The 26,961-nt window shown below is 36.5% G+C and overlaps 1 protein-coding gene across 1 annotated transcript; it reads right to left on the bottom strand.

The window, feature by feature from the left end:
• Positions 1-618: 618 nt before the first annotated feature.
• Positions 619-24,527, bottom strand: LOC121409821 (sodium/glucose cotransporter 4-like). The gene is made up of 14 exons (XM_041601670.1): positions 24,204-24,527; positions 18,234-18,305; positions 16,625-16,729; positions 14,165-14,224; positions 10,892-10,996; positions 10,114-10,300; positions 9,145-9,371; positions 7,671-7,806; positions 6,941-7,048; positions 5,935-6,085; positions 4,979-5,147; positions 3,973-4,188; positions 3,027-3,141; positions 619-838 (listed from the first exon to the last, which is right to left on the bottom strand). The coding sequence occupies exons 1-14, from the start codon at positions 24,288-24,290 to the stop codon at positions 633-635; spliced, it is 1,944 nt and encodes a 647-aa protein (XP_041457604.1). The 5' UTR covers positions 24,291-24,527; the 3' UTR covers positions 619-632.
• Positions 24,528-26,961: the final 2,434 nt, after the last annotated feature.

Genomic DNA, 26,961 nt, shown 5'->3' with positions numbered 1-26,961 from the left:
GTAGTCTTTGACTAAATAAACTCCTTTCTGACAGGTAAGTAAAATTCTTAGGGGAAAAAATTGCTGCCACGTTACACAAAGACTACTGGAGCGACAATTGGGGAGAATTCACCTTACATTAGATGATATAAAAATGATTTCAAATAACACTTGTAATATCTAATACCCTGCCACTCTTGATTGTCCATAAAATACTTTGTATTGTGCATCATGGATTGTTTACAGGTTAAAGTGATTGGTTAACATTGGTGACTTTAAAAAAATCTGAGCTAGAAGGTCACACTTGTCACCTGTGTCTGCGATATGTTCCAAAAATGAAGCCCAGAAAAAAGTGCGTTCGAAAATGATTATTTAGTGCTTCAAAAATTGAAATATAAAGTGACCGGAAACACCATCTTAATTTCATCCCATACACTTATGTGTACTATTTAGGTGTCTATTAGACGCCTATTTACAAAATCGGTGTTTGCCTTGTAGTTTGAGCTTTTCATTCTCAATAATGGTTGTTTTCAGGGTTTATTAGTTCTAATACATGCACTTGTACACATGTTTCATCTTGGTTTGAGAATTTTTTAAATCGGCTGCTCACAAAGTTAAACAATACATGTACCTTTAAGAAACAAAATAAGTCGTCAACCGAAGAACCCAAAGAGAAATATTCCGAATCCTATAGCGATGATGAGATTAGCAAGCATGACACGATACCAGAAGGGGGTCTCCTCGAGTGATGTCATTCGTTTGATCTCTTCCTCACTGGGTTGATCAGCTGCCTTGCCTAAGGTAATCCCACATAGGATACCACAGGCTCGACGTGCACATGAAGGATCATTCACTTTCACTGTATTTAAAAAGATATGTAATAATGATAATAATAATAGGCATTTGTATAGCGCCATCTATCTAGAAATATTCTATTCCGAGGCGCGTTATTATTATTACCCCGGCTTTAGCTCAAGCTGCCTTTCAGCACTCTTGCGTTCGAGGAATTAATCCTGCCGGGTACCCATTCACCTCACCTGGGTCGAGTGCAGCACAATGTGGATAACTTTCTTGCTGAAGGAAATTACGCCATGGCTGGGATTCAAACCCACGACCCTCTGTATCAAAGTCAGAAGACTTATCCACTGGACCATAACAAGGAAATGATGGCTTGTTAATTCCATGAATGTGCAAATTTCAAAAAGTTGAGTTATTCATTTGAAACAGACTAGTCTTGAAGGAAATTGAAGCAATGGCTCTATAATTTGAAATTGGATCTCTCTCTTTTTAAAGGTCAATTCCATCTCAGAAAAATGTTGATTTGAATCAATAGAGAAAAATCAGAGAAGCATAATGATGAAAATTTCATCAAAATCAGATGAAATCTAAGAAAGTTATGACATTTTAAAGTTTCTCTTATTTTCTACAAAATAGTTATATGCACAAATTAGTTACATGCAAATGAGAGAATTGATGATTTCCTTCACTATTTCTATTTTTTTTATTGTTTAATTTATACAATTGTTCATTTTAACAGATTTGATAATAAGGACCAACTTGACTGAACCATAAAATGTTAAACTGTGGTAATTCAACATGTTCAGGGCAAAATAAAACTTTGTTTCACAGGACATTGAGGAAAGATTAGAATATTTCATATTTCATATAATAAAATACAAAATAGTGAATGAGTGATGTCATCAGTTCCCTCATTTGCATACTGACCAGGATGTGCATATAACTATTTTGTGAAATTAAGCAAAAATTGAAAATGTCATAACTTTCTTATTTTCCATCCGAGTTTTATAAAATTTTCAGTGTTGTGTTTGTTTGATTTTTCTCTTTTTATTCAAATCAACTTTTTGTTGGACTAGACTTGTCCTTTAAGCACACAAGTAGATGATTGGGATTATGTTGAAGATAACACATAGTGTAACACACTGTCATACAAGATATAACACAGTGCAATGCACTTCAATTCAAAATAGCTTTAAAGGTCAAGTCCACCTCAGAAAAATGTTGATTTGAATCAATAGAGAAAAATCAGACAAGCACAATGCTGAAAATTTCATCAAAATCGGATGTAAAATAAGAAAGTTATGACGTATCAAAGTTTTGCTTATTTTCAACAAAATAGTTATATGAACGAGCCAGTTACATCCAAATGAGAGAGTCGATGATGTCACTCACTCACTACTTTTGTTTTTAATTGTTTGAATTTTACAATATTTCAATTTTTACGAATTTGACGATTAGGACCTCCTTGCCTGGAACACAAAATGTTAAAGTAATGGAATTCCAAGTGTTCAGGTAGGAATGAAACTTCATTTCACATGACAATGATGAGAAAATAAAAGTATTTCATATTTCATATAATAAAATACAAAAGAAATAGTGAGTGAGTGATGTCATCAACTCTCTCATTTGGATGTAAATGGCTCGTTCATATATTTTTTTTGTTGAAAATTAGCGAAACTTTTAAATGCCATAACCTTCTTATTTTACATCTGATTTTGATGAAATTTTCAGTGTTGTGCTTGTTGAATTTTTCTCTTTTTATTCAAATCAAGTTTTCGTTGGGGTGGACTCGTCCTTTAAAGTACATCAAAATTTTCCTCTCCAGTGGAGAATATGAGTATTAGATTTATATCTGGTGATTGTGATTGACTTTTTAAAAAAGCATTCAGTATTAAGTTCCCTTTCTCCGATGGTTGATGGGAAAACTCAATTTAGATCTTGCAATTGTGATTAACTTTGGAAAAAAGTGCAGTATTGATTTCTTTTTCTCCGGCAGTTAATAGAATAATTAGGTTTTTATCCTTGATTTTTGACAAATCATGTGGAAAGATTATTCACTGTTATAGTGTGTTATAACATATTTGGTAGTATATAGCAATAATAGATACAACAAATTTATACAAATAATCATTGATCATTCCAATAATCAATCATCATTTTAATGATTAAAAACATAAATTTAGAAGTTTTAACTATTTTTCAAAATTACTTTTATAAAAAAAAAAGAAAAAAGAAAGAAGCATGATTACCATCTTCAAGATCTAGTTGATCACGACTTGCTGGTGTGTCTACAGGCTTATAGGAGTCATCCATTGGTTGTCTGGGTAATTTGCTGTGCCTTGTCCACCATGTTAAACGTACCAGCTGTAGGGAGCAGCAAAAATAATACAAGTAATACTTTGATAAGTGTGGGGATAAGTGATAATGAAGAGTATCTAATTAGGAGGATAGAATATTTAACTGTTTTTTACAAAGCATTTTATTTTTTATTTTTACCATACCGGGTATGTTAAAAAAAACAAAATGTGGAAAATGGAATATGGTTATACTTTATACAGTCTTGGAATTATATGTACACCTATATATCTCACTTTTTATTATTCATTATTCACCATTGTTTATTTGACCCTATAAATGTTTATCAATATTCTTTAAGAAAATGTCTTTTTGCTTAGAATTGCTTCAGAAAAAACAGGAGATAACAAAGGCTTGAATACTGATATTTAAATATTAGGTCTATTATTTGCATTATTACACTAGGTAGGCCTATATGCGTGTGACTCATTCTTTATATTGTTTCAATATCCAATTGTTTAATCAAGCCTATACATTCTCAGTCTGTTTTCATTTTCAGAAGTTATCTGACCAGACATATCCTAGTAAATTTGTTTTCACTAACGAGAAGCAGATTCAGGATTAGGGGAGGGAGCACTATAAATTAAGGACCAAATTTTTCTTTATAAAACTCTAGCAAAAAAACAAACATATATATATACAGGAAAAGGTCATCACTACAATCACAAAAAAGGAAAAAGCCCATCACTCAAATAATCTCCCTCCTTGACTGGTGGGGGGGTCAAATTCATTTTACACCCTTTTCGATTGTCACAAATGTCACAGTTTCCTGCATGCAGGCTAGGAAGGGGCAGGCCCCGGATCGGTTATTTTGACAATTCAATTCTTTTTAAGACATACCTTTTCACTTCGGATTGGTTCAGTAAAGAAACTAATGATGACAATGACGATGAGTGTGATGGTGAAGAGGACAGTGGCAAAGTAAAGGTAGTGGAAGTTAGAGACGATGCTTGGTCTGTTGTCTGTCTGACCACATCCTGGCGCAGTGAAGGTGTAGTCCAGGATCATACGGATGACACCAACCACTACTCCCGCTAGCAGACCAAAAAACGCGCCCTGTCAACAATGATTATAAATATAGAAAAAATTGAGAATATGAGAATACGATAATTAATATCATAACCAACCACTATTCCCCGGCGCAAGCCGACCAAAGAATGCCCCCTGTCAACAATTAATTTAAAGAGATATTATGAGAAAATGATAATTGATATATAACCAACCATTACTTCCACGAGCAGACCAAAGAAGGCCCTGTCAATGTCAGGATTCACCCCCATACCCCAGACAAATTGTAGAATATGATATCAATATGGAGAAAATGCTAATTCATATAATAACCAGCCCGCTAGCAGACCAGAAAATGCACCCCGGCTGTCAACATTAAAATAATATAACCCCAAAATGAGAATTTGATAATTAATAACACAACCAATCACTACACCCTTTGGCAGACTAAATAATGCACCCTTTCATTGTCAAGATTAAGAGGAAACATATTTATGATACAAGTTGGAGAATATGATTAGTAATATATATATTAACTAACCATAACAACTGCTAGTTGAAATCTAAATGATTATAATTGATGAGTGGAATAAAAAAGAGTTGACATAATAGAATTAACAATTAATAGAATATACAGGGGCCGCGGAACGGTTTTCAAAGTGGTGGGGGGGGGGGCTGACCATGCAAAAAATCACAATCCTATGGTCATTTTACATTTTTGTACACGATTTTTGAAAAAAGTGGGGGGGGGGGCTGAAGCCCCCCCCCCCTCTTCCGCGGCCCCTGCAGGTAAGAATTTAAAAACAGGGAAGAGAAATCCCTTTGCAATCTCTTGCACCTTTTCAGTAACTCGTTCCCAAAACATGCCCCCTACAAAGACTGCAAAGATGGGAGGGGTTAAATATGACGCCATAGCTTGGATGTAGACGAAGAGCTGTCCGGTCCCTGAGGCTTGAATTAGAGGAAGCCACAAGATAGCTATGATGGCCATCACACCTGTACAGGCACTACACAGATAATTGTTTTAAAAGAAAAAAAAAACAATACAATTTTAAAGCTATCCAAATCAAAGGAAGCATTAAAAAAAGCTGAACAATTTTCAAAGGGTGAATAAGAGGGGGCCATAATATGGCTCTGATAACCACAAATATGATCTTGTTAACATAATAATAATAATAATAATAATGATAATAATAATAATTATAATGATAATAACAATATACTAATAATAATAACAATGATAATAAAAATAATAATAATAGTAATAAAAATAATAATAGTAATGATAATAATAATAGTAATGATAATAATAATAAAAATATGATGATGGTAATAATAACAACAACAACAATACTAATAATTATAATAATGCTAATGATAATAATAAAACAAAAATAAACCTCTAACAAAGAATATGTGTACTTGGTATAATATAGCTCGAAAACATCCAGTAAAGAACAACTGATACGTGCCACACATAAAATAATATAATGACTTCATAAGGATAAACATCAGCGTGACACTGATATACACATTATCATTTCAAAATTCAAGTGAATGTAATGCATTTGTTCCCTACCGGATGAATGCACACAAACTGATTCTACAAGCTATAAGATAGAGGCATAATTATAATTCAGAAATCTCCACATTTTCTCCAGATTCAATCTGAGTGCAAATTCTCTCTACATGTCTTTTATGGAGAAAGTAATGTATATCAGTTTTAGACATTTTAATAAATTAATGATGAAAAAAAAATGTTATTTCAAATGAACAGCATTATCAGAATATTACCGTCCAACGATTAAGAGTTCTGTCTCCTTGGCAACAGGTCTAATCTTGGTCCATATATCCATTGTGAAGAGAGTACTTAAACTATTGAACACTGACGTCAGAGTACTCATCAAGGCAGCAAGCATAGCCCCAAACATTAACCCTTTTAATCCTGACAAGCAAAGAAAGGTAAATGTAAAAATATAGTATCCTAATTGCGGGTCAGTGGTTTCATAAACACAGGGTCCATAAGTGCGCGGGGGTCTAGAAACTGTTCCATTTTGTCAAGCAAATGCATCCAGTATTAATACTATTGTTTTTTTTAATGAGTACCGTTTTACCTATTATGTGTATCTTGAATTGATTTCTCAATTAGGTTTCGAAAATTGATTATAAATCTTATATGTAATGTATTGCAGTATAAAAACTAATCAAATGAAAATTGATATGAAATTCAGAAATAATACAAAGCATCTTTCTTGTGATCGTCAATCTTTAAATGCTTATATCAGAGGAATGCACTCGTTCAGTATAGGCTGTATAGCTGGCTGACATGAGTCAAAACATAGAATTTCTTTTATGTTTTTTAAAATATTCTTTCAATCCTTATTAGAACCAAATTAATTGACAAAATCTGAATATTTTTTTTTGTTTCCTACTGCATCCACTGATACAAAACTTGTCAAAATGTAATATGAAAAAGTGTGTATTTCAAACAAATATCAAAATAGAAAAGTAACTGAAGTAACATTTATATTGCAACTAAAATATTAAACCACATTGATAATGTTTCATCCGATGTAACTATAATTGCAAGAGATCATAGACTCATTATCAGCAATAATGATCTTTACAATATGAGAGTACCAATCCATGAATGATTTACAGTAAGTAAATTCAATTCTATTATTAATAGATTCATTGCTATCCTTGCAATTTTTGGTTCTACGATGCGTACTTAAAAAAATGATATCTGCATATGTATACTAGTCCAATTGTATTTGTGGAATTTATATAAATCAATTACCTGTAGGCATGAGCCTTAATACCAGTCGTGGATAAGCAATGTCTGTACATCCATTTGGATTTCCACAAACTTCTATACAAGAGTCAGGGTCAATGCATGCGACTTCATCTAAAAATATAACATAAAAGAAATCGAAAATCTATTCTAAATGGACTTTTTGAACATCTCTTAACTTTATAATCAATAAATTGATAGAATTATTGTGTAAGTAATATTTGTTATGTGTGTTGAAATTAAAAGTTAAGGCTTGACTCATTAAAGACTGCAGTTGTCTTGTTTTGTCTTCACCAAAATTACAAGGGTTGAATACTACCTGTCCTGCAATGTCTCATAATTTCAAGCCATATCTCTCACAGGTAATGTCCCTCTCCTGATTTCTGTCACAATAAATCTATTATTTTTGTATCCATTTGTTTACTTTTTCTTTAGAAATTTATTGCAATGTAAGAGAATTTCACTCAAATAAAAAATACATATAAAGAAGACAAATCGTATAATTTTCAACTAAAAATGAGGTATGTTTACATATTCCAAGTGATTTTTTTATAATTCATCTGATCTCTCATACATACCGATATATACTAATTATGATTATCATAATGATCATGATTACAATGAAAATGGCGCCATGGTGAATATAATACTACTGAAAATATGATGCTCAATTTCTTGAAAATATTTTTGCCATGAAGGATTGAGCAAACAATGAATATAAGTATAATATACATACCAGGCCACAATGCTCGGCTGACCATGCCCGGATAGATCATGAGAAGAAGAGGTAAGACTTTGAGGTAGCTCGCAAACACGGTACCAGCTTTGGTTTGAGTAAAATTCTTGGTAGACATTGATCGCTGTACAAGAAACTGAAAGTCGGAAGAAAGGAGAACAATCAGAATCATGAAAGAACCGGGGGTCGTTTCATAAAGATGTTCGTAAGTTAAGAGCGACTTTTAGAACGACTGGTGATCCTTTCCTGGGGTAAATGATATTCACCATGCTCATTGGTGATTATTTAGTGCCTATGAAAGGATCTGCGTTCTTGGAGTCGCTCTTAAATGCGATCAGCTTTATGAAACACTGAGGTTTCTCAGTCGATATCAGTACTAATTATGAAGAATTCAATGCTTCACTTTTTTATTTTGATGATTTTCTATCTAACTTTTAAGAGCTATAGCGAACAGCAAAACTTGACAAAGCGTCCGCATTTAATTATAGCACCCCACGGTCACCATAGCTCACCCACACACTTTTACTTGGTGTAATGGGAGTCATGAAAATGAAGCGCGCTTTGTGCGAGGGATCGTACCGCACCGCACGTACCACCCACCATATACACACTCACGCACATCTCCGCACACACGCTCATATGGATTTACCTCACATACGAAACCACACACACCTGGGGCCCGTTGCATAAAACTTTTTACCTGAGAAAACTCAGGTTGTTTTTACCTGAGTTTTTGCCCCGTGTTAAAGTCAATGGCAGAAATCAGACTAACCTTAGTTTTCAGTTTTTACCAGAGTTTTCTCAGGTAAAAAGTTTTATGCAACAGGCCCCTGATACTTGACCGAAAAAATACACTTGCATGCTTTATCTACATCAAAACAGTATCTACACTACACCTATCCTACAGCGACACTCATCACACACCCTCACTCACACCCACAAACATAAGCTTTTTGTTGTGACACTCACAACACCAACGTCCTTCCCATGTAGACTCCAGTCCAGAAAGTAATATGTTTTTATCTATAATAAGTTCTTATCTTGATATCAATACATACATCCCGCCACACGCACACCTCACAACACTCTCACGCACATTAACCCATATATACTCCTTTTCTCTTTCGATTATTACGTCTTCTCTGGCTGGATTAAACGCTTGGAACGATTTAACATTTACAATCAATTTCACAATTCACTTGTCTTTTCGTTCATTTTTATCCTTTCCAGATGATAAAAAAAATCCCACTCCACTATGCTCTAGTCAACATCTCAGTTTCATGAAAAAACACACAAAAACAATCTCTTATCCGGCCCCCTCCCCCGAAAATGCATTTGCACAACTTTTCCTTCGCTATCTTTTATTTCCAGTTGATACTACGACCTCTAAAAATATACGGCCATCCACATTATTTTCATACATATCTCAGGTTGTGGAAAATATTATACCATGAACATAAAAAAAGATACCTACTTGATTAGTACAAAAATATTGAGCCGAAAGTAAGAAGATCCCAATCACGCCAGGCCACGGGTAATCGCCCGCATCAGCAGCTCGGAAGATATGCCATGCATTCTCTGTTGGTATACCACAGCTGCTAGCATTGTGAGGGTTAAGAGCCATTTCTTCAAGGGTAGAATTTGGAATGGCATGCATGTAAGCTTGATAAAGACCCCCAAATCCACCTATTTCCACCATAGCTAAAATGTGAGAATAAAACGCGAGGAAAAGGTATTAAAAGAATGAGACATTCACGAAGAGTAATTTTTAATTTTCTTGAATTTGAAATAGTATAGAGACCAGAATTTACCCCTTCCTCCCCTTTCCTTCTCTTTCTACCATTTAGTAATATATATTTCTTATATATTATTAAAAAATTTTTTTTTAGAAATTAAGACGTCAGGTCGGCTCCTTCGTTTGCAAGCGCCTGGATACGCCGTCGTGAATCTATCCTGTTTCTGTAAGAGAACGAAGCAGTCGACCTACAAATTATTTTTAGCGATACTTGTCGTAAAATAACAAATCTACAGGTATTACCAGGATATGTCATTCCAAAAATTGTGACTTTATGGAAGTTCTCGATAGATCCCGAGGTAGACTTTCTGGCACCCTAAACCACTTAAACAGTTTTACCTATAAGTTTACAAGAAAGAAACCCAAAAGAAGCACTTTGAATTCGTTGTGTTACATGACAGACATGGGAAGGAAACCGTGTTCATCAGACTTTATACATTATCCAACATTGAGCGACGGACATGCTGGAGGTATGTCTACAATTCGTACGATATTCAGTTGGGATATAGAAGTAATAAGTGAGAGCTGAATTTGTTAACTTCAAACAATAATTTTGAGCTTAACATTGTTCAGTCGAATTGCATGAATATTTCTAGCTGAAACCTGATAAATATCAACATGCTAAATTTAGTTTGAGTTGAAACTCACCGATAAAGAAAAGAATGAAGCCTCCAATGATCATGATAAATGATTGTAAAGCATCAGTATAGATGACTGCAGTAAGACCACCAGCCATGGTATAAGCAACGGTCATCGCAAGTAAGAGAATGAGAGATAAGTACAGATTCCAACCAAGTACTTGCTGTATGATCACAATACCAGCATACATCTCAGACTGAAATGAAATATGTAGAGAGCTTATAATCTATTCAATATATCTGGACGATGTCCTTAAAGGAAAAGTCCACCCAAACATAAAATTGAGTTAAATAAAAAGAGAAAAATCAAACAAGCGTAACACTGAAAAGTTCATAAAAATCGGATGTAAAATAAGAAAGTTATGACACTTTAAAGTTTCGCTATTTCACAAAACAGTTATATGCACATCCTGGCTGGTATGTAAATGAGGAGACTATGACGTCATCCACTCACTATTTCTTTTAATTAATTTCATTTAGTGTTTTGGTATACTGACTTCTAAGTGAGATTTTGCACGAGCAGACGATTTCATAAACGTGATGAATAATATAGAACATCATCGTCAGGAATATTTGAAGTTTGACTCTCGCGACTGAACAATTAAAGTTATATGTGCTCCTTCACTCAATATGAATTTAACTGTGGACTGTTTTATGAAACGAATACCATCGATTTTCAATTACTAACACGCTATCATTCAATCACATAAACTGATTTCAATAACTTATTTTACTGCCAATTAAAAACTGTACAAAATCCCTTTATATCTCAAAAGAGTGTGACTTACCGCGAGAGTTGTAACAATTGTGAAGACGATCGATACGACTGATAAACATATTCTCAATCGAGAGCCACCGAATCGAAGCTGAAGATATTCAGGAACAGTGATGACCTGCAAGGGAGCGATACGTCATGTCAAACTTAATAATCAAGTTTGCTATAAAAAAAAAGTTGTAAAAAGTACCTAATTTGTCTTCTATATAGAAAAAATGTCAATAAAAGCTAGTACAGTAATTACTTTGCCTTAATTGGCATGTCAAATTTTCATATTTTAATCTTGCACATCAATGTGCCAAAAAGGGAAATGAAAGGCTATTTTTGTTGCACATTAAGCAGTCTATGCTACCGATTATCCTGAAATTTGAATCATCATGCTTTAGAATTTCCATTGTTCAAGAAGGCAAATTATATATGAGACGGTAATGATCAACGTCATACAATCCTTATTTTTAGCACTATTATCTTCATCCTAATGGCCAGACATCATTATCATAATCATCATCATCATCATTATAATTATCATCATAATCATCATCACCATCATCATCATCACCATCACCATCATCATCATCATCATCATAATTATCATAATCATCATCATCATCACCATCATCATCATCATCATCATCATCATCATCATAATCATAATTATCATCATCATAATCATCATCATAATCATCTTCATCATCATCATCATCACCATCATCATAATTATCATCATCATCATCATTACCATCATCATCATCATCATCATCACCACCATCATCAGAATTATCATCATCATCATTGCCATCATCATCATCATCATCATCATAATTATCATCACCATCATCACCATCATCATAATTATCATCATAATTATCATAATCATCATCATCATCATAATCATCATCATCATCATCATAATTATCATCATAATCATCATCACCATCATCATAATCATCATCATCATCATCATCATCATCATAACCATCATCATCATCATAATTATCATCATCATAATTATCATCATCATCATCATCACCATCACCACCATCATCATAATTATCATCATCATCATCATCACCATCACCACCATCATCATAATTATCATCATCATCATAATTATCATCATCATCATAACCATCATCATCATCATAATTATCATCATCATAATTATCATCATCATCATCATCACCATCACCACCATCATCATAATTATCATCATCATCATAATTATCATCATCATCATCACCATCATCATCATCACCATCACCATCATCATCATCATCATCATAATTATCATAATCATCATCATCATCACCATCATCATCATCATCATCACCATCATCATAATTATCATCATCATCATTACCATCATCATCATCATCATAATCATAATTATCATCATCATCATCATCATAATCATCATCATCATCATCATCATCACCATCATCATAATTATCATCATCATCACCATCATCATAATTATCATCATCATAATTATCATCATCATCATCATCATCATAATTATCATCATAATCATCATCACCATCATCATAATCATCATCATCATCATAATTATCATCATCATCATAACCATCATCATCATCATAATTATCATCATCATAATTATCATCATCATAATTATCATCATCATCATCATCACCATCATCATAATTATCATCATCATCATAATTATCATCATCATCATCACCATCACCATCATCATCATCATCATCATCATCATCATCATCACCATCATCATCATCATCATCATCACCATCATCATCATAATTATCATCATAATTATCATCATCATCATCATCATCATCATCATCATCATCATCATCATCATCATCACCATCATCATCATCATCATCACCACCACCACCATCATCACCATCATCCTCCACATTTTCCTCCTCATCACCCGGGGGGGCCACTTCCATTCACGAGTGGATACCATGCGCGACCATGGGGTCTCGAAAAGCACCCTAAACACGTAATTTCCATATTCTGAAAATGCACCCCTTAACAAGTATTGGCGTGTGAAACCCTACCCTTAACAAGTATTGGAAACAAAACGATACTCTTGGCAAATATTCCCTGAAATGAACCCCTAAACAAGTACAGGAATGTTTTATTGTTACGGGTCCTTAAGTTCGGTCGTCGGCTTTACCTTGAAGCACTTTTAGAAATGTACGTCCACGTAGTGGACTGGTACGAGATGACGTCATTTTTTGGCCTGCCATATGCCTCAGGTCCTCACACACGTCCACTATCAGAATTGAGAACCTCGCCACATCCATTTTGCGGTTCTCCTAAATCATAGACGACGTGCACGTGAGTGACGTCATTTTAACCGTTCAAGCTCAGCATGAAGATCAACCTTTCCCTTTTAAAACACAGTTTTCAGTGACTTTTTACAAAATTAATGTAAGTTGTACGATGCATTATGTTTACCATATTTGAAATTGCTTTCTGATCTACAAAATATATATCGATATATTTCCTAACTCGCGTAAAAAGGAATCAAAGCGAGTGAAAGGGCAAGTGTGCACAAGTTGCACCTTCGCATCACCCGACCGGGTCGCCAGGCGATGGTACGCCAGATCTTCCGGGTCGGGCAGCGTGTCATGACCCGCTGGTTATCATGCTGTTTCACGTTGACGTGCGTACCAGTCGAGTGAAATCTAAAATGTTCGCATCTGTGTGAACAAGGGCAGACGACGACGTTGATTCGATCGATCAGAGGACTGCGACGCCGTTCACGTTCACTGCTCCTAGTACGACCCCACCTTCTACACCTCGCGCAAATCGGACTCTAAACACGTAGTGTTGGGGCAAAAAGGACATCCTTTTTAAGACATTTTAATTTTGTCTCATCATCCCCGCAAATTCGACCCTAAACACGTAATTTTCCTAGTGAAATAGATACCCTTTTTTCATTATTTTTGTGTTTTTGACACCCTTATCACGTTACGTACGTAACGTGCCCTATCGTGAAAAGGACATCCTTTTTACGTGTTTTTTTGGTCGCGCATGGTATCCACTCGTCAATGTAAGTGGCCCCCCGGGCCTCATCAAAATCATTATCGACCTCATCCTCCTCCTCATCATCATCATCCAAAACTTTAATCATCGATAACTTATTCCTCATTACCACCATCATCATCCTCTTCTTCATATTCATAATAATTTTACTCCTCAGAATAATCATCAACATGAATTTTGTACCTCCTGCTAGTCTCATGTTTCGTGTTTCTCAACGTGTTATCCATAGACACTCAATGCTTACCCCACATGCTATGTAGATCGGCATAAAGATGTATCCCAGTAACAATAAACAGAAAAGACCCTGAAATAAGATTTAAGACCAAAATAAGAAAAGAAAAAAGGAATTAGGGCCGTCTGCACCATCCCGAGTTTTCAAATTAGCGCGCTATTTCTGATCCGGCAAATTATCCCGATCTGAAAAATCTCGAGATTGTTTGTAATGCAGACGCAATTATCGCGCTAGTTCGTAGGATTAATCTCGAGATTGCAATCCCAAGTCAACTCGGGTTTATTTGCAAAATAGCGCGCTATTTACGAATTATCGCGCTAATTCGTAGGTGCAGACGCACTCGGGTTTGGACTCGGGTTAATTTATTCATGACCTTCAGTCCATAATGCAATTCGCGTTCCATTTCCGCCTTGGTAAAAACATAAACAGCGATTATACCGAACGCATGCGAAAGTCAACTTTATCATAGCGTTCATCAATTCCCCAATCAGCAACGATGGTGTCAAGCCCCCCGGCCCCGTGAATGGATTTTGGGAGAGACCAGACCGATGGGGGAGGCGCTCATTATCGACGATGGTCATAGTCAATAACAATTGTCGTCTTATTCCTTCGCAAAATGTGAGCAAATAGCATTTCTTTCCTCCCCCCCTCTCTCTCTCCCCCTCTGTCGTTGCCTCGGAGTCCGCCATCATATTAAACGAAGAATACTTCACTCGCTTATAATTATAGCGTGGCTGAGCTGAGAGGATTGTTGCATAACAACGGTCGAATTCGGCGAAAGATTACATGTACTTGATTGCATATCGCGGGAAGTTATTCAAAAGCGCGGGCCGTTGAAACTCCAAGATCGAAAGTGCGCATGCTCGGAATATCGGGCTTGTTGCCTCGCTCGAGCAAGAATCGCTCTTCGTGCGATGGTGGAGACGGGTTTCTTGAATCTCGAGATTCGCGAAGAGGGCTGATCGGGCTAAAATCTCGAGATTGAGCAAACTCGGGATGGTGCAGCACCGCCTAATATAGTGACATGTATAGGGTTTTGGTAGGTCGGTAGGACCTTTATTTAGAATACACGAAGTACTATGAAGCCCCTACATTGATTCACAATCCCTTCTTATAACCGGTGTGTTGGCTCAGTTGGTAGAGCGTCCGTCTTACAGCAGGGAGTTCAAACCTCGGCCGCGTCAGACTAACGTCAGACGTTAAAAGATTGGAGTTGCTGCTACCCTGTTTGGCGTTCAACGATTAAAGGGATAGATCCTCGTCGATCTGGCGGTGCACAGCGGCTGCCGGGCCCACGATCAATTGGGCAAAGCAAATTTTCGGAGTATTTCATGGTTCATTTCATGTCTATTTCGAACAATAAATCATGGATGGATTGGAACGTTCAGAACTTATTAGGCGATCATAATAATATAGCCTAGAGCTATATCTGACAAGGTTACACAAGCCGCTGTGTGGTTATTTACGGAGCCTGAAAAATGCCTACCGAGCCTTTGAAGTGCAATCGACTTGACGACATGGCGAGATGTTTTACCACGTCGACTTCGTAGCCTCATTGTGTCGACATGTTGGGATACGTTTTCTTGCCAAGTCGACTTTTATAAAATACTATGCCAACATGTTGAGATATCATCTCGCCATGTTATTGCTTTTTATAATTCGACTTGGCGAGATAACACATCTCACCATGTCGACATTCAGGTAATAATGCTATATTGTAAGTCGACATAGTAAAATATCTCGCCATGTCATCTAGTCGACTGCACTTCAGAGGCAAAGTTATTGGTGTGTTTATGCGTATATAGATCATCTTGAACGACTATGGGCGGGGGGGGGGGGGGGTCGGATGTTTAATCCAATAAAGTATGCTTTAAAAATCAGACGTAATGTGCTTCCCAGCCAATCGCAATCAAGAATAGACGGTAGATCATTCCATTCTGTCAGATGACAAATATTGAAATGCTACCAGGTGTCTTTAGAGACTTTAGGTTAAGTCGAGAAACCTGGTACCTGCAGGCTACTCTTTAAAAAATTGTTGTAAATTTCTGTAAAAATAAAACTCATCTTCTTCTCATATTGTTTTCCCCACACAATGGAAATATTATCTACGAATAGCAAAAGATGGTAGGCCGATACAGAAGAATTTTTTCCCATTTGTAGATTTTGTTAAAAAAAGTGTACGGAGTATAAAAAAAAGACGTTGGCTTTCCTGCATTCTAAGGAAATGTGGATTTTTTTGGTCGTATTTATTAAGGCGTTATAAAAAATAAAAAAAAAAACAATTTCGAAAATGACTCTTCAAAATAACCTATGACGTGGTAAATATCCGAACAAATTGAATATCATCTTGAAACGTAATTTTAATACAGTTTGACTAATTTTGCGGGTCGGACACCTAATCAACAGCACAATCGGTTACTTTACTACTAAACCTTTATTTAAAGTGTAGATTAAAGGGAAATATGAACTTACAGAAAACTCATATGAGATGACAGCTATGCCGTTATTTGCTGCGGTTCCACTGAGTCCAATAAAATGGATGCTACCGATGTTGCTTACGTATAGAGACAGGCCAACCTGAATAAATTTACAATAATTTACAAGACAAATGTCACTTAAACCTATATTAATGTATTAACATAACATCTGGTCAAAGGGATGCGTACATTTATATATTTTATTTTCTCCAGCCAATCACATATTTCATAACCAACTACAATGCCTGTATTGTTGAGTGTCATAGCATGCAACATTTGGCCAGTTTTGAGTGGGATATGACTTGTGTGACTAGAAATTTTGTCATTTTCGAGATATGCGACTCAATCTTTAAATTTGGGACAGCTAGAGTCCTATTTATAGAAATACCGAGGGGATGAAGAGAATGAAAATAAAATGGAAGACGAATTGCATCAATGAAACGGAAAAGTGATATTGTTGCTTAATAAATCATGTTAACCTTGTCAGAGAGGGAGAAAGCTCAGTGAATTACACTGCTCCTTCATGTTCATGTCCCTTCTAAAATGAGGACATCCACGAGAGAAGGAATTTAGATTGGGATGACGTACAAGGGGTTTGCGCAATCAATCACAGACAAGCAAGTACTTTGACATGATATACAAGGAAGAGAACGTGTGTGAGGGCGTGTGTGTGAGAGAGAATGAGAAAAACAGAGATAGTATAGTATTTATTTTTCCGATCCAGAATACATTAAAACCCTGACAACCCCCCCCCCCCGGGACAGAATGGGCCTATAAACAGAGACAGATACTTGATTACAAATTTTGTTAAAAGCTGCATGAAAAGTTCAAGCTTGTTTCTTTTACAGAAGGAGATTTAGAAGAAGGGGAAGATGATTACAAACAAGGGGGAGCGGAGCAGTTAGACAAGAGGGAGAGAGACGGAGAGGAGAGAGAGAGGGAGGGAGAGAGGGAGGGGGGGGGGAGAAGGGACGGAGAGAGAAAAAATAAGTAGAAAGGAAGATGTCCGTGATTGCTGACCCATTGACGTAGAGCGATGCGCCTCTATATTGCGATATTTTTAGAAATGTAACGGGATACTGTTTTCCAATCTTACTGAGACATGGAGTTTATCGTCATTGGTATGGGTGCTGTGCCGGGTGCTGTGTTGTGATTAATATCTCACATAAATTAGGCTCACTCGAATAGATGCCATAGTCAAGATAGTGTGTTTGGAATTTGAAATGTTCCATACATACTAATATACCAAAGGAGACATAAATCTCCATCGAAAAGTCAGAAATGAAGACGTACGAATGAAACGATATGACAATGTTGTTTGTAGGTTTGTTTTGTATTTGTTGTTTTTGGAGCGGTTGCCATGATGAGAAATAGAGGCCGATTTATGAATATTGATTGATTTTGATTCTCTTTAGTCCTAGAATTCTGCATCTCATCAAAATCAAATGACTCTATTATTATAGTATTCGTTATAATCATCATTTTCATCGTCACCATAATCTTTATGATGATAATGATTATCAATACTACTCTCTTTCTCTCTCTCTCTATATATATAAGTATATAATTACGAAAATCACCATCGACATAATTATGAAACTTACCAGCCACCAGCTCATACTCTTTCCCGCCAGGAAATATCCCGTGGTTGTCCCCCTATTCGCCTTCCATGCTGACTACATTCAGATATTGAAAAGAGAGGGGAAAATACAAAACACGTAAATTGGATTGAAATATCAAAAGGACCAATACTTAGACCAAATTGTTAGTAGATTAAGGAAATTTAGATGCACAAGAACCAGTGTTTAGACGATAGGGATTTTCACACTAAGATGCATTCAAGAACATAGAAAATGCATTTTCAAATGCCTAGCTTTGATGACAAAGATCAGCCGAGAAGTCTTTGTCGAAAATTGGTGAAACAAAACAGCACTTTCTTCTCGAATTCTGGACAAACTACACTTTATCAATTTTCTTAGCTCCGAAACTTAGGACGAAGCTGCTGGTCCGGTTCCGGTAGACCAAGATCTGTCAGCCGTCTTTTTCAATACGTTTTATATAATGTTCTTGAATCTGTTGTGCGTCGCAGTGCTAAATTCCCTAATTATGAGATGTAACCAAAAGGAATATAGGAGCGGATGAAGACCACTCGATCTTTTATCAACCTACCCTGGGAGCACTTATTTGATAAGGACATTCAACAAAATTATGAGACCTCAGGAGTCCCAGGAATATAATAACCATTAAGATTCAACCCTTTGAAAAAAAAATTACACCCATAGACGTTGTGAGTTTCTTGCGACGTCCCAGACTAGTGAAGGAAAACGTATTCGTGTTGGTAGATATGATCATTCGCTATATGTATTTCTGAATTCAAAGAGGTATTGTTATCATTGGACAAATAAAAAGAAAGGGTTGATAATTTCACCGGGGAACCTCCCACTTCCCTCGTCCCTGCATGATTTCATCAACCAGATTCGCTACTAAATAAGATGATTTTAAAAATTGTAATATAAATGGGCGTTCAATCTATATAGTCCGGTGTCATATTATTGCTTCCATACTGTAAAATAAAAACAAAATAAATTCGGTGCAAAAAAAAGGGAAAATGAAGATTGGGAGGCAAAGAATATCGAATTAAGTGGAGGTGTTCTGGGGAATATTGGAGTTTTACTAGTTCTAGTGTGTATATGTACGAAGGTGAGGTTCCAAATTCTGGAGTCTTATTCCCGCCAAAGGTCTTTTGCCATTGAGCAGTAATATCATGTACATTCATTCATTGTTCTGATTCTGTGGCGTAAATGAGTTTGAGGGGACACGACGTAGTATATGGGGCGATAAAGTTGCGAGCGAGGGAAAATTTTGACCTCTTTAAGAACGAAATCTAATTTTATGTTATGTTTTTACATAATCATAAATAATATTTTCTTTTTTTCTCGGTCACTATTAATCTAATCATAGACCAAACGATTATAGACGATCTAGGATTATACCAATTGGGATGAGAAGTCTTAAATCAAATAGAAAGTGAGCAAAGTTGGTGTAGACTTCACTCGAGATAAGGGTCTGAATGTGCAGCCTACTATGCCTCGTGTACTGAAGGCCCTCACAGCAAGTTTTGTATGTGCTAGTCTTTGCATGGAGACACATTTTGCTGATCAAAGTTTCAATCAGGGTCTGTGCCTGCAGACTAGGTGTATAGACCAAGTGGCAATAACTGATGAGGTGTATAATGTGTGCGTGTGGGGGAGGAGGGATGGGAAGGGGTTACAATCATGTTGTAGTGTGGTCTGTGAGTTCTGTGGTCATGAACATGATGATGGTCAGATCGTTCCGTTTGATTGTACATCAATAGGATGCAAGAGCAATTGTATCAAAATCTAGAAACCCTCTATATTTTGTATGTAATCATTATTATTCAGCGGTGACGTGGAAAAATATTGCCTTCCATTAGAGGTGTGCGTAGGACAGTGACGTGTGATGTGCGTGTACTACAGAGTTTGTAATAATTATTGTGTATACACGTATGTCCAGAATAGCTTCCAGAATAAAGATTTGTTTTCTTTGAGCGTGGTCTGTTTTTGGTGTTTGTGTATTCAAGGGGGAGGGGTATGGTGTGGAGAAGGGAAGGGGGTATATTCGCATTCACTAGGGGGGGTGGGGTTTAGGTCATAGAATTTGACATATTCTCTTAATTTGCTTTTGGGCTATTGCATTTGAAATGTAGAAACATTCTGTATCCAAGGTTTCCAACATTTCTTTTATGTACAGTACTTTATTCATGTAGAAAATACTTGTATGTCGATCGTTTCAATGTATTCACACATAACGGATTTTCGGGGATCCAACATAAATGACAATTATCAGTATCATTCATTGTAATGACATAATAGCTTGGAATGAAGTTCAGAAACGATCCCAATGCAGATATTGATGTGGATGTTCAGAGCTCTGTCGTTCTATAGCGTGGGTCTTATTATGAATGCCAAACCACCTGTTGGCACATATTGAATTATCATTTTTAATACATGCCACGCATCGGTCTATCCATGGAGCTAACTGTTAATAGCTCTATGGTCTATCTTAATTCACCCTTTACCCTAAAGGGCCTCTCCCTACTATCTGAACTGATGTTTTATCACTAACAAAAAAAATAGGATATTTATAATTGATACAACCTTCAACAACTGGCGAATTTAATAAGAATAAATGGCACACAGCAAAAACTGTGGTGTTAACCGGTGTACATAGAGGACCACACCAATTGTTTTACACCGGTGTTATTGGTGGTGTTAGTTTTACACCCATAGGTGTTATTACAACAAATTTGGTTGTTATATTTACACTCTGGTGTTATGTTCAATCTCTAGGGTGTAGTTTTAACACCTCAGGGTGTGGTCCTCTATTAACACCAACTGGTGTCAGTTTTAATACCACAGTTTTTACAGTGCACTGTTCGGTGTGACGATCTCGATGTATAAATATCAAATCATGTAATTTCATATTGATCACGTCACTGTCATTACAAACAATAATGAATTGATGAACACATAAAAGGTGGTTATTTCTCAGATCAAACTCGTACAAAACCTGACGTGCTCGATCGCCAAATCCAGGGTATTTGGTTTAATGCATTCTAAATAATTTTCAAGTACCATTAATTATTTCCTACATTATTACAGAAAATCACCAGACACTCATCATTATTGATACGCCTATTAATATGTTGAATAAATCTCCATCAAGTACGATTAATGGGGTCGGATTAATCTTGTCATACATCAAAACACGGTCATTCATTTAAATAATAAATCAGTGCGGCATGAATTTACAAATGAACAAATAAAAAACACAGATATTCCACAGGATTTTGTGATAATTATAAGTCGATCATGATCAGCCGGCAAGACCAGACGAGACCGATCAAGGACATTTAATTACGTTATTTTCATACCATCGGTCGGTTTGTTGTTGGTTTCGTTGGTGTAACTCGATCATAACACACCATTCCCAGGAAATAAAGTGAATGGCCAGGCAATTATTAGTTCTAGTAATCACTACAAAATATTCAAAGCCTACTGGCGGTTTCTGCTTTTATAAATCTACAGAAACACTTGACGGCTCGTGGCTAAACTCTTTTGTACAATTGTAGTCATGAGTGGTATTTGGTCTCAATTGAAAGCTCGTATAGGTGTGCAGTGGGCGTTGTCCTGTATGCTAATCCGGGAAGCAAAGAAATGCTTTTAGATTTTGAAGTCAGAGAAAACCGACTTTCTAATGACTTTCACATCGGTCCCAGTACTTTGGGTCTTATTCATGGGGCTGCATATATGTCAGCAAATGAAATGGTTTTAAAGAGTGAAACTATCATGAGTGTTATCTAAATATGTTTCTTATCAAAGAATACGCGGCTATATATACACCATAACTTTGTAGTCTTCTGAGTTTGATCCGCTTTATAAAAAAATTGTCCTTACTCTCTCCATCCTCCTCGAAATCCGTTTCCTCCCTCTTCTTCTTCTTTGCATTGACGCCTACAGGCGACTATGCTATTCTTCCTCGAGATCTTCTTCTCCTTCTTCTTCTTCAAGCTTTTGTATTAGATTTAATTCTTCTTTTTCTTCTCCCTCATCTTCTCATACAACTACTACTACTATACTACTACTACTACTACTACTACTACTACTACTACTACTACTACTACTACTACTACTACTACTACTACTTGTGGTAAAATGTACCACAGTCTGGGGCACGCGCGACTGCTCCCTACATACATATAGTACTGTGGGATGGGTTGGAAAATAGAGGATACATGCACATGTACTATGGGTGTGTGCACACAACAATAGACCCAAACCCCCAAGCCCTGTGCATTCATCCATGCTTGGGTGCACAACTCAGCAAGGCTGCATTGTCAGGCCAGCTAAGGGATAACATCATCACTTGGAGAGTCGACATGAGCGAGACGAGGACGTATGTTTTACAACACATCAACCTTTGCTTCGCCCGTTCGCTCTTCGTGCCCGGGGGGCCACTTCCATTCACGAGTGGAAACCATGCGCGACCATGGGGTCTCGAAAAGCACCCTAAACACGTAATTTCCATATTCTGAAAATGCACCCCTTAACAAGTATTGGAAACAAAACGAAACTCTTGGCAAATATTCCCTGAAATGAACCCCTAAACAAGTACAGGAATGTTTTATTCTTACGGGTCCTTCGCTCGTCTGCTTTACCTTATTTGGTTTAGTACGACCCCACCTTCTACACCTCGCGCAAATCGGACTCTAAACACGAAGTGTTGGGGCAAAAAGGACATCCTTTATAAAACATTTTAATTTTGTTTTATCATCCCCGCAAATTCGACCCTAAACACGTAATCTTCCTAGCGAATTAGATACCCTTTTTTCATTATTTTTGAGTTTTTGATACCCTTTTCACGTTACGTACGTAACGTGCCCTGTCGTGAAAAAGACATCATTTTTACGTGTTTTTTGGTCGCGCATGGTATCCACTCGTCAATGTAAGTGCCCCCCCCCCCCGGGTCTTCGAGTTTATCTACAACATGCTACTTACCTTCATTACAAGCTGCAACGTGCTCTAAAATATACATCAAGAATACTTCACATCTCAGCAAACATCCACATAGTCTACTAGTTTCTTTGGCCTGCTTTTTGGTTTCCTATTATTTTCACCGTGCCTGGCACCAACTTTTGTCTGGTAAGTATATCTATACTTCCCTCCTGTTAACCCCCTTTCCTTCCTTCCCAACAGGTTAATCCCATACCTAATATTCTCATAATTTTACCACAGGCGACTATGCTATTCTTCCTCGAGATCTTCTTCTCCTTCTTCTTCAGGCTTTTGTATTAGATTTAATTCTTCTTTTTCTTCTTCCTCATCTTCTCATACAACTACTACTACTATACTACTACTACTACTACTACTACTACTACTACTACTACTACTACTACTACTACTACTACTACTACTACTACTACTACTACTACTACTACTACTACTACTACTACTACTACTACTACTACTACTACTACTACTGCTACTACTACTACTATATATAGCAACAACAACAACTACTACTATACTACTACTACTACTACTACTACTACTAATACTAATACTACTACTACTTCTACTACTGCTACTACTACTACTATAGCAACAACAACTACTACTATACTACTACTACTACTACTACTACTACTACTACTACTACTACTACTACTACTACTACTACTACTACTACTCTACTACTACTACTACTACTACTACTACTACTACTACTACTACTACTACTACTACTACTACTACTACTACTACTACTACTACTATACTACTACTACTACTACTACTACTACTACTACTACTACTACTACTACTACTGCTGCTGCTGCTACTACTACTACACTACTACTATTACACTACTACTATTACACTACTACTACTACCACTACTACTACTACTACTACTACAACTACGTATACATGCTACTACAAGTTCAAATATACCCAGGATACCGTCGACGACCTTTCTGCTGCTATGTTTACTTACCCAGATACCTAGAGCAAGGACGACAATGAAATGGATAACGATGACGACTATGTCAGCGGTCTTGAGGGCGGCTCCATCGACTTCCATTTCTGATTGAGATAATATATCCAAATCCAAATACTCTTTTCAGTGAATGAATGAATCCCGGGTAGCTAGCCTAATCCTGGGATAGTCCCGATGATGCCACGTGGATATATATCAACACCAGTATTTTTATTGATGCAGGCGCGAGCAGGCTGGCAAGAAGTCAAGGTCCTAGTTATTGTGCTGGAATTTCCCGCTTTAAAAAAGGAGATTGTTCGGAAAGATGCGATATTAATTTGTCAGACTGCTCGGTGTAAGCGCGATCAATGCCACATGACATGTATTCACATTCCGTCGAGAACTACAAACGACATTCGTACAATAATATCAGTTCATTTTACAGTGAAACAGACAGAGTCACAGTCGGTATCTAAGCGGGGGATTATTCTCCCCTATCATGCTTGAGCAGCTTCAATTCACCATTCATCTTCTCCATATTATAATGCGCAACGATGGGTGTTTCGGAGGAGCATCGATTTCTAGTGCGGTGATTGGTCAGTTCGGGGGGTCATGTGAGGGTATATTACGTCTAGTGGTCTGGCAATCTATAGGTCTCCGAGTCTGAAAAATCAGTATATCACTTGAGAATAAACAGCGCAATCATAACTTTGCTCACAATGGTGATATGCATTTTATAACCAGGAGCCGCGGAACGGTTTTCAAAGTGAGAGGCTGAGCCAAAAGTGCGTGTGTGTGTGTGTGTGTGTGTGTGGAAGGGGGGGGGCTGACCATGCTAAAATCACAATCATATGGTCAATTTTACGTTTTCGTACACGGTTTTGGAAAAAAGTGGGGGGGGGGGGGGAAGGGGGCTGAAGCCCCCCCCAGCCCCCCGCTTCCGCGGCCCCTGATAATGACTGACTTTAGACATGGTTATATTATAAATGTTTTAGTTTTGGTAGATCACCGAAAATGAGTCTACCACTATTCCAATAAATGGACAATTGAAAGGTATTGTACAGGATTAGCTGTGCGCTTTACATGAAAAAAATATTCAGTTGTCGGATACAAACAAGATAATCGGCCTGCATTTTTTCCTTCTCTTTTTGATGTATTCACAAAAACATGGGACAATTAACGGAGCTGAGCATTTCAATATTTGTCTGTAGCTATCTTTATCCAATAAAATACATTTTTTAACGGAAATTAAAAAAATATTTTCTCGAGAGAATGAGCTAAAGATACGAAGTAATGCAAAAAAAATTGAATTGAACACTACACTTTATGGGATAATCGAGTTTAGCCTGGCTTCATGGGGAAATAGCACAAGTAAAGTTCACAAATATATATAGCGTTAGGGCAGATATGCATTTAAAATATGAAATCGTTCTAAGAAGAGAATGCAAAAGAGAGGTACAAAGTCGTTTAGCTATATGTTGCTCCTTTAAAACAATTGAGGAATAAATATAAATAGGAAAAGAAGGGGTCGTTATAAAGGCCTAAATAAATAAATTTTTATTTTATATGATTATTATTACTTACATGTACATGTATATCTATGTAAATTATTCTATTATGTAATCGTCACAATTTGTAATTATTTCATTTATTTTCGTATATCTTTATATTCATTATGATTACTGTGTTTGATATATTGAATTTTCAATAAATGCAGAAACACCTGCAAAAAAAAATAATAAAAAATAAATAAATGCAATGACCTATTGAGATGCATGAGATATTGTGCAAAAGAAAAGAAAGTTGCGACGAACCGGTCATGATCAGTACAGGGGCTGCGGAACGGTGGGGAGGGGGTGACCTGTTACTTGTAAAAAAAAACCGGGGCCTGTTGCATAAATAAATTTTAAAATTAAAAAACACTATGGCAAATAAAACAGTACTTTGACAAATTTACGTCATTGACACTTAACAGATAGAAAAACTCAATAAATAAAAATAACAAAATTAAAACAAAAAATGCCAGAGTTTTTCTTTTATGCAATCACTGATTTTAAGATAATCATGCCATTCAGATACGTGTATAAATTATATAGATCAGTGTAAGTGTGAGCGGGGCTAATCTGCCCCGGGTCAAGTCCGCCAACCACGTGATTTTCCACTTTGCTGTGACTGGATGGAGGTTTTTTTTTTATTTTGTAATCTTCACCTGCCCAAAGGTAGCCATATACCTTAACGGGTGGTCATCTGCTTATTGGGAATTCCAGAAAAATTACGTCGACTCGTCCATTTCGAAGCCATTATGTAGAAAATATTTTTTTTTTCTGCTTGGGAATTCCAGAAAAATTACGTCGACTCGTCCATTTCGAAGCCATTATGTAGAAAATATTTTTTATAGACACTCTTGAATGCTGTTGTAATATTTATTTTGTTAGAAAGGTGTGATATTTGCTTACTGAAAATACTTCAAAATATGTTGTACATTTAACGAAAAACAAGAGAAAAGAAGATGGCTAACACCGGGCTAACTCGCTTCTCTAGCGATGGAGCAGGGCCAGCGGCATACCGTGGGTCGCGGCATGGGGGGGGGGAGGGGGGCATCAGCAACATTTTTAAATCACTTATACTGGTATACTGACCTTTCATTTCATTTAGGTTTTATTTCCACAAATCCGTTATGTTACAAAACTTTGATAATTTACATAACTAAGCTGAGCAACCATTACACACGTAGACTATATAAGTATAAATAGCAAGCATTCTTAATCAATACATA

This window comes from Lytechinus variegatus, chromosome 1, assembly GCF_018143015.1.
Source record: "Lytechinus variegatus isolate NC3 chromosome 1, Lvar_3.0, whole genome shotgun sequence".
NCBI classification, from domain to species: domain Eukaryota; kingdom Metazoa; phylum Echinodermata; class Echinoidea; order Temnopleuroida; family Toxopneustidae; genus Lytechinus; species Lytechinus variegatus.
This window is presented reverse-complemented; position numbering and strand designations above follow the sequence as displayed.

Coding starts and splice junctions, on each gene's coding strand:
- LOC121409821 (XM_041601670.1), bottom strand. CDS start 24,290: ATGGAAGTCGATGGAGCCGCCCTCAAGACCGCTGACATAGTCGTCATC. Junction 10,301..10,891: donor CAATTGTTACAACTCTCGCG/GTAAGTCACACT, acceptor ATTTCATTTCAG/TCTGAGATGTATGCTGGTAT. Junction 839..3,026: donor TCAACTAGATCTTGAAGATG/GTAATCATGCTT, acceptor TTTTAAATACAG/TGAAAGTGAATGATCCTTCA.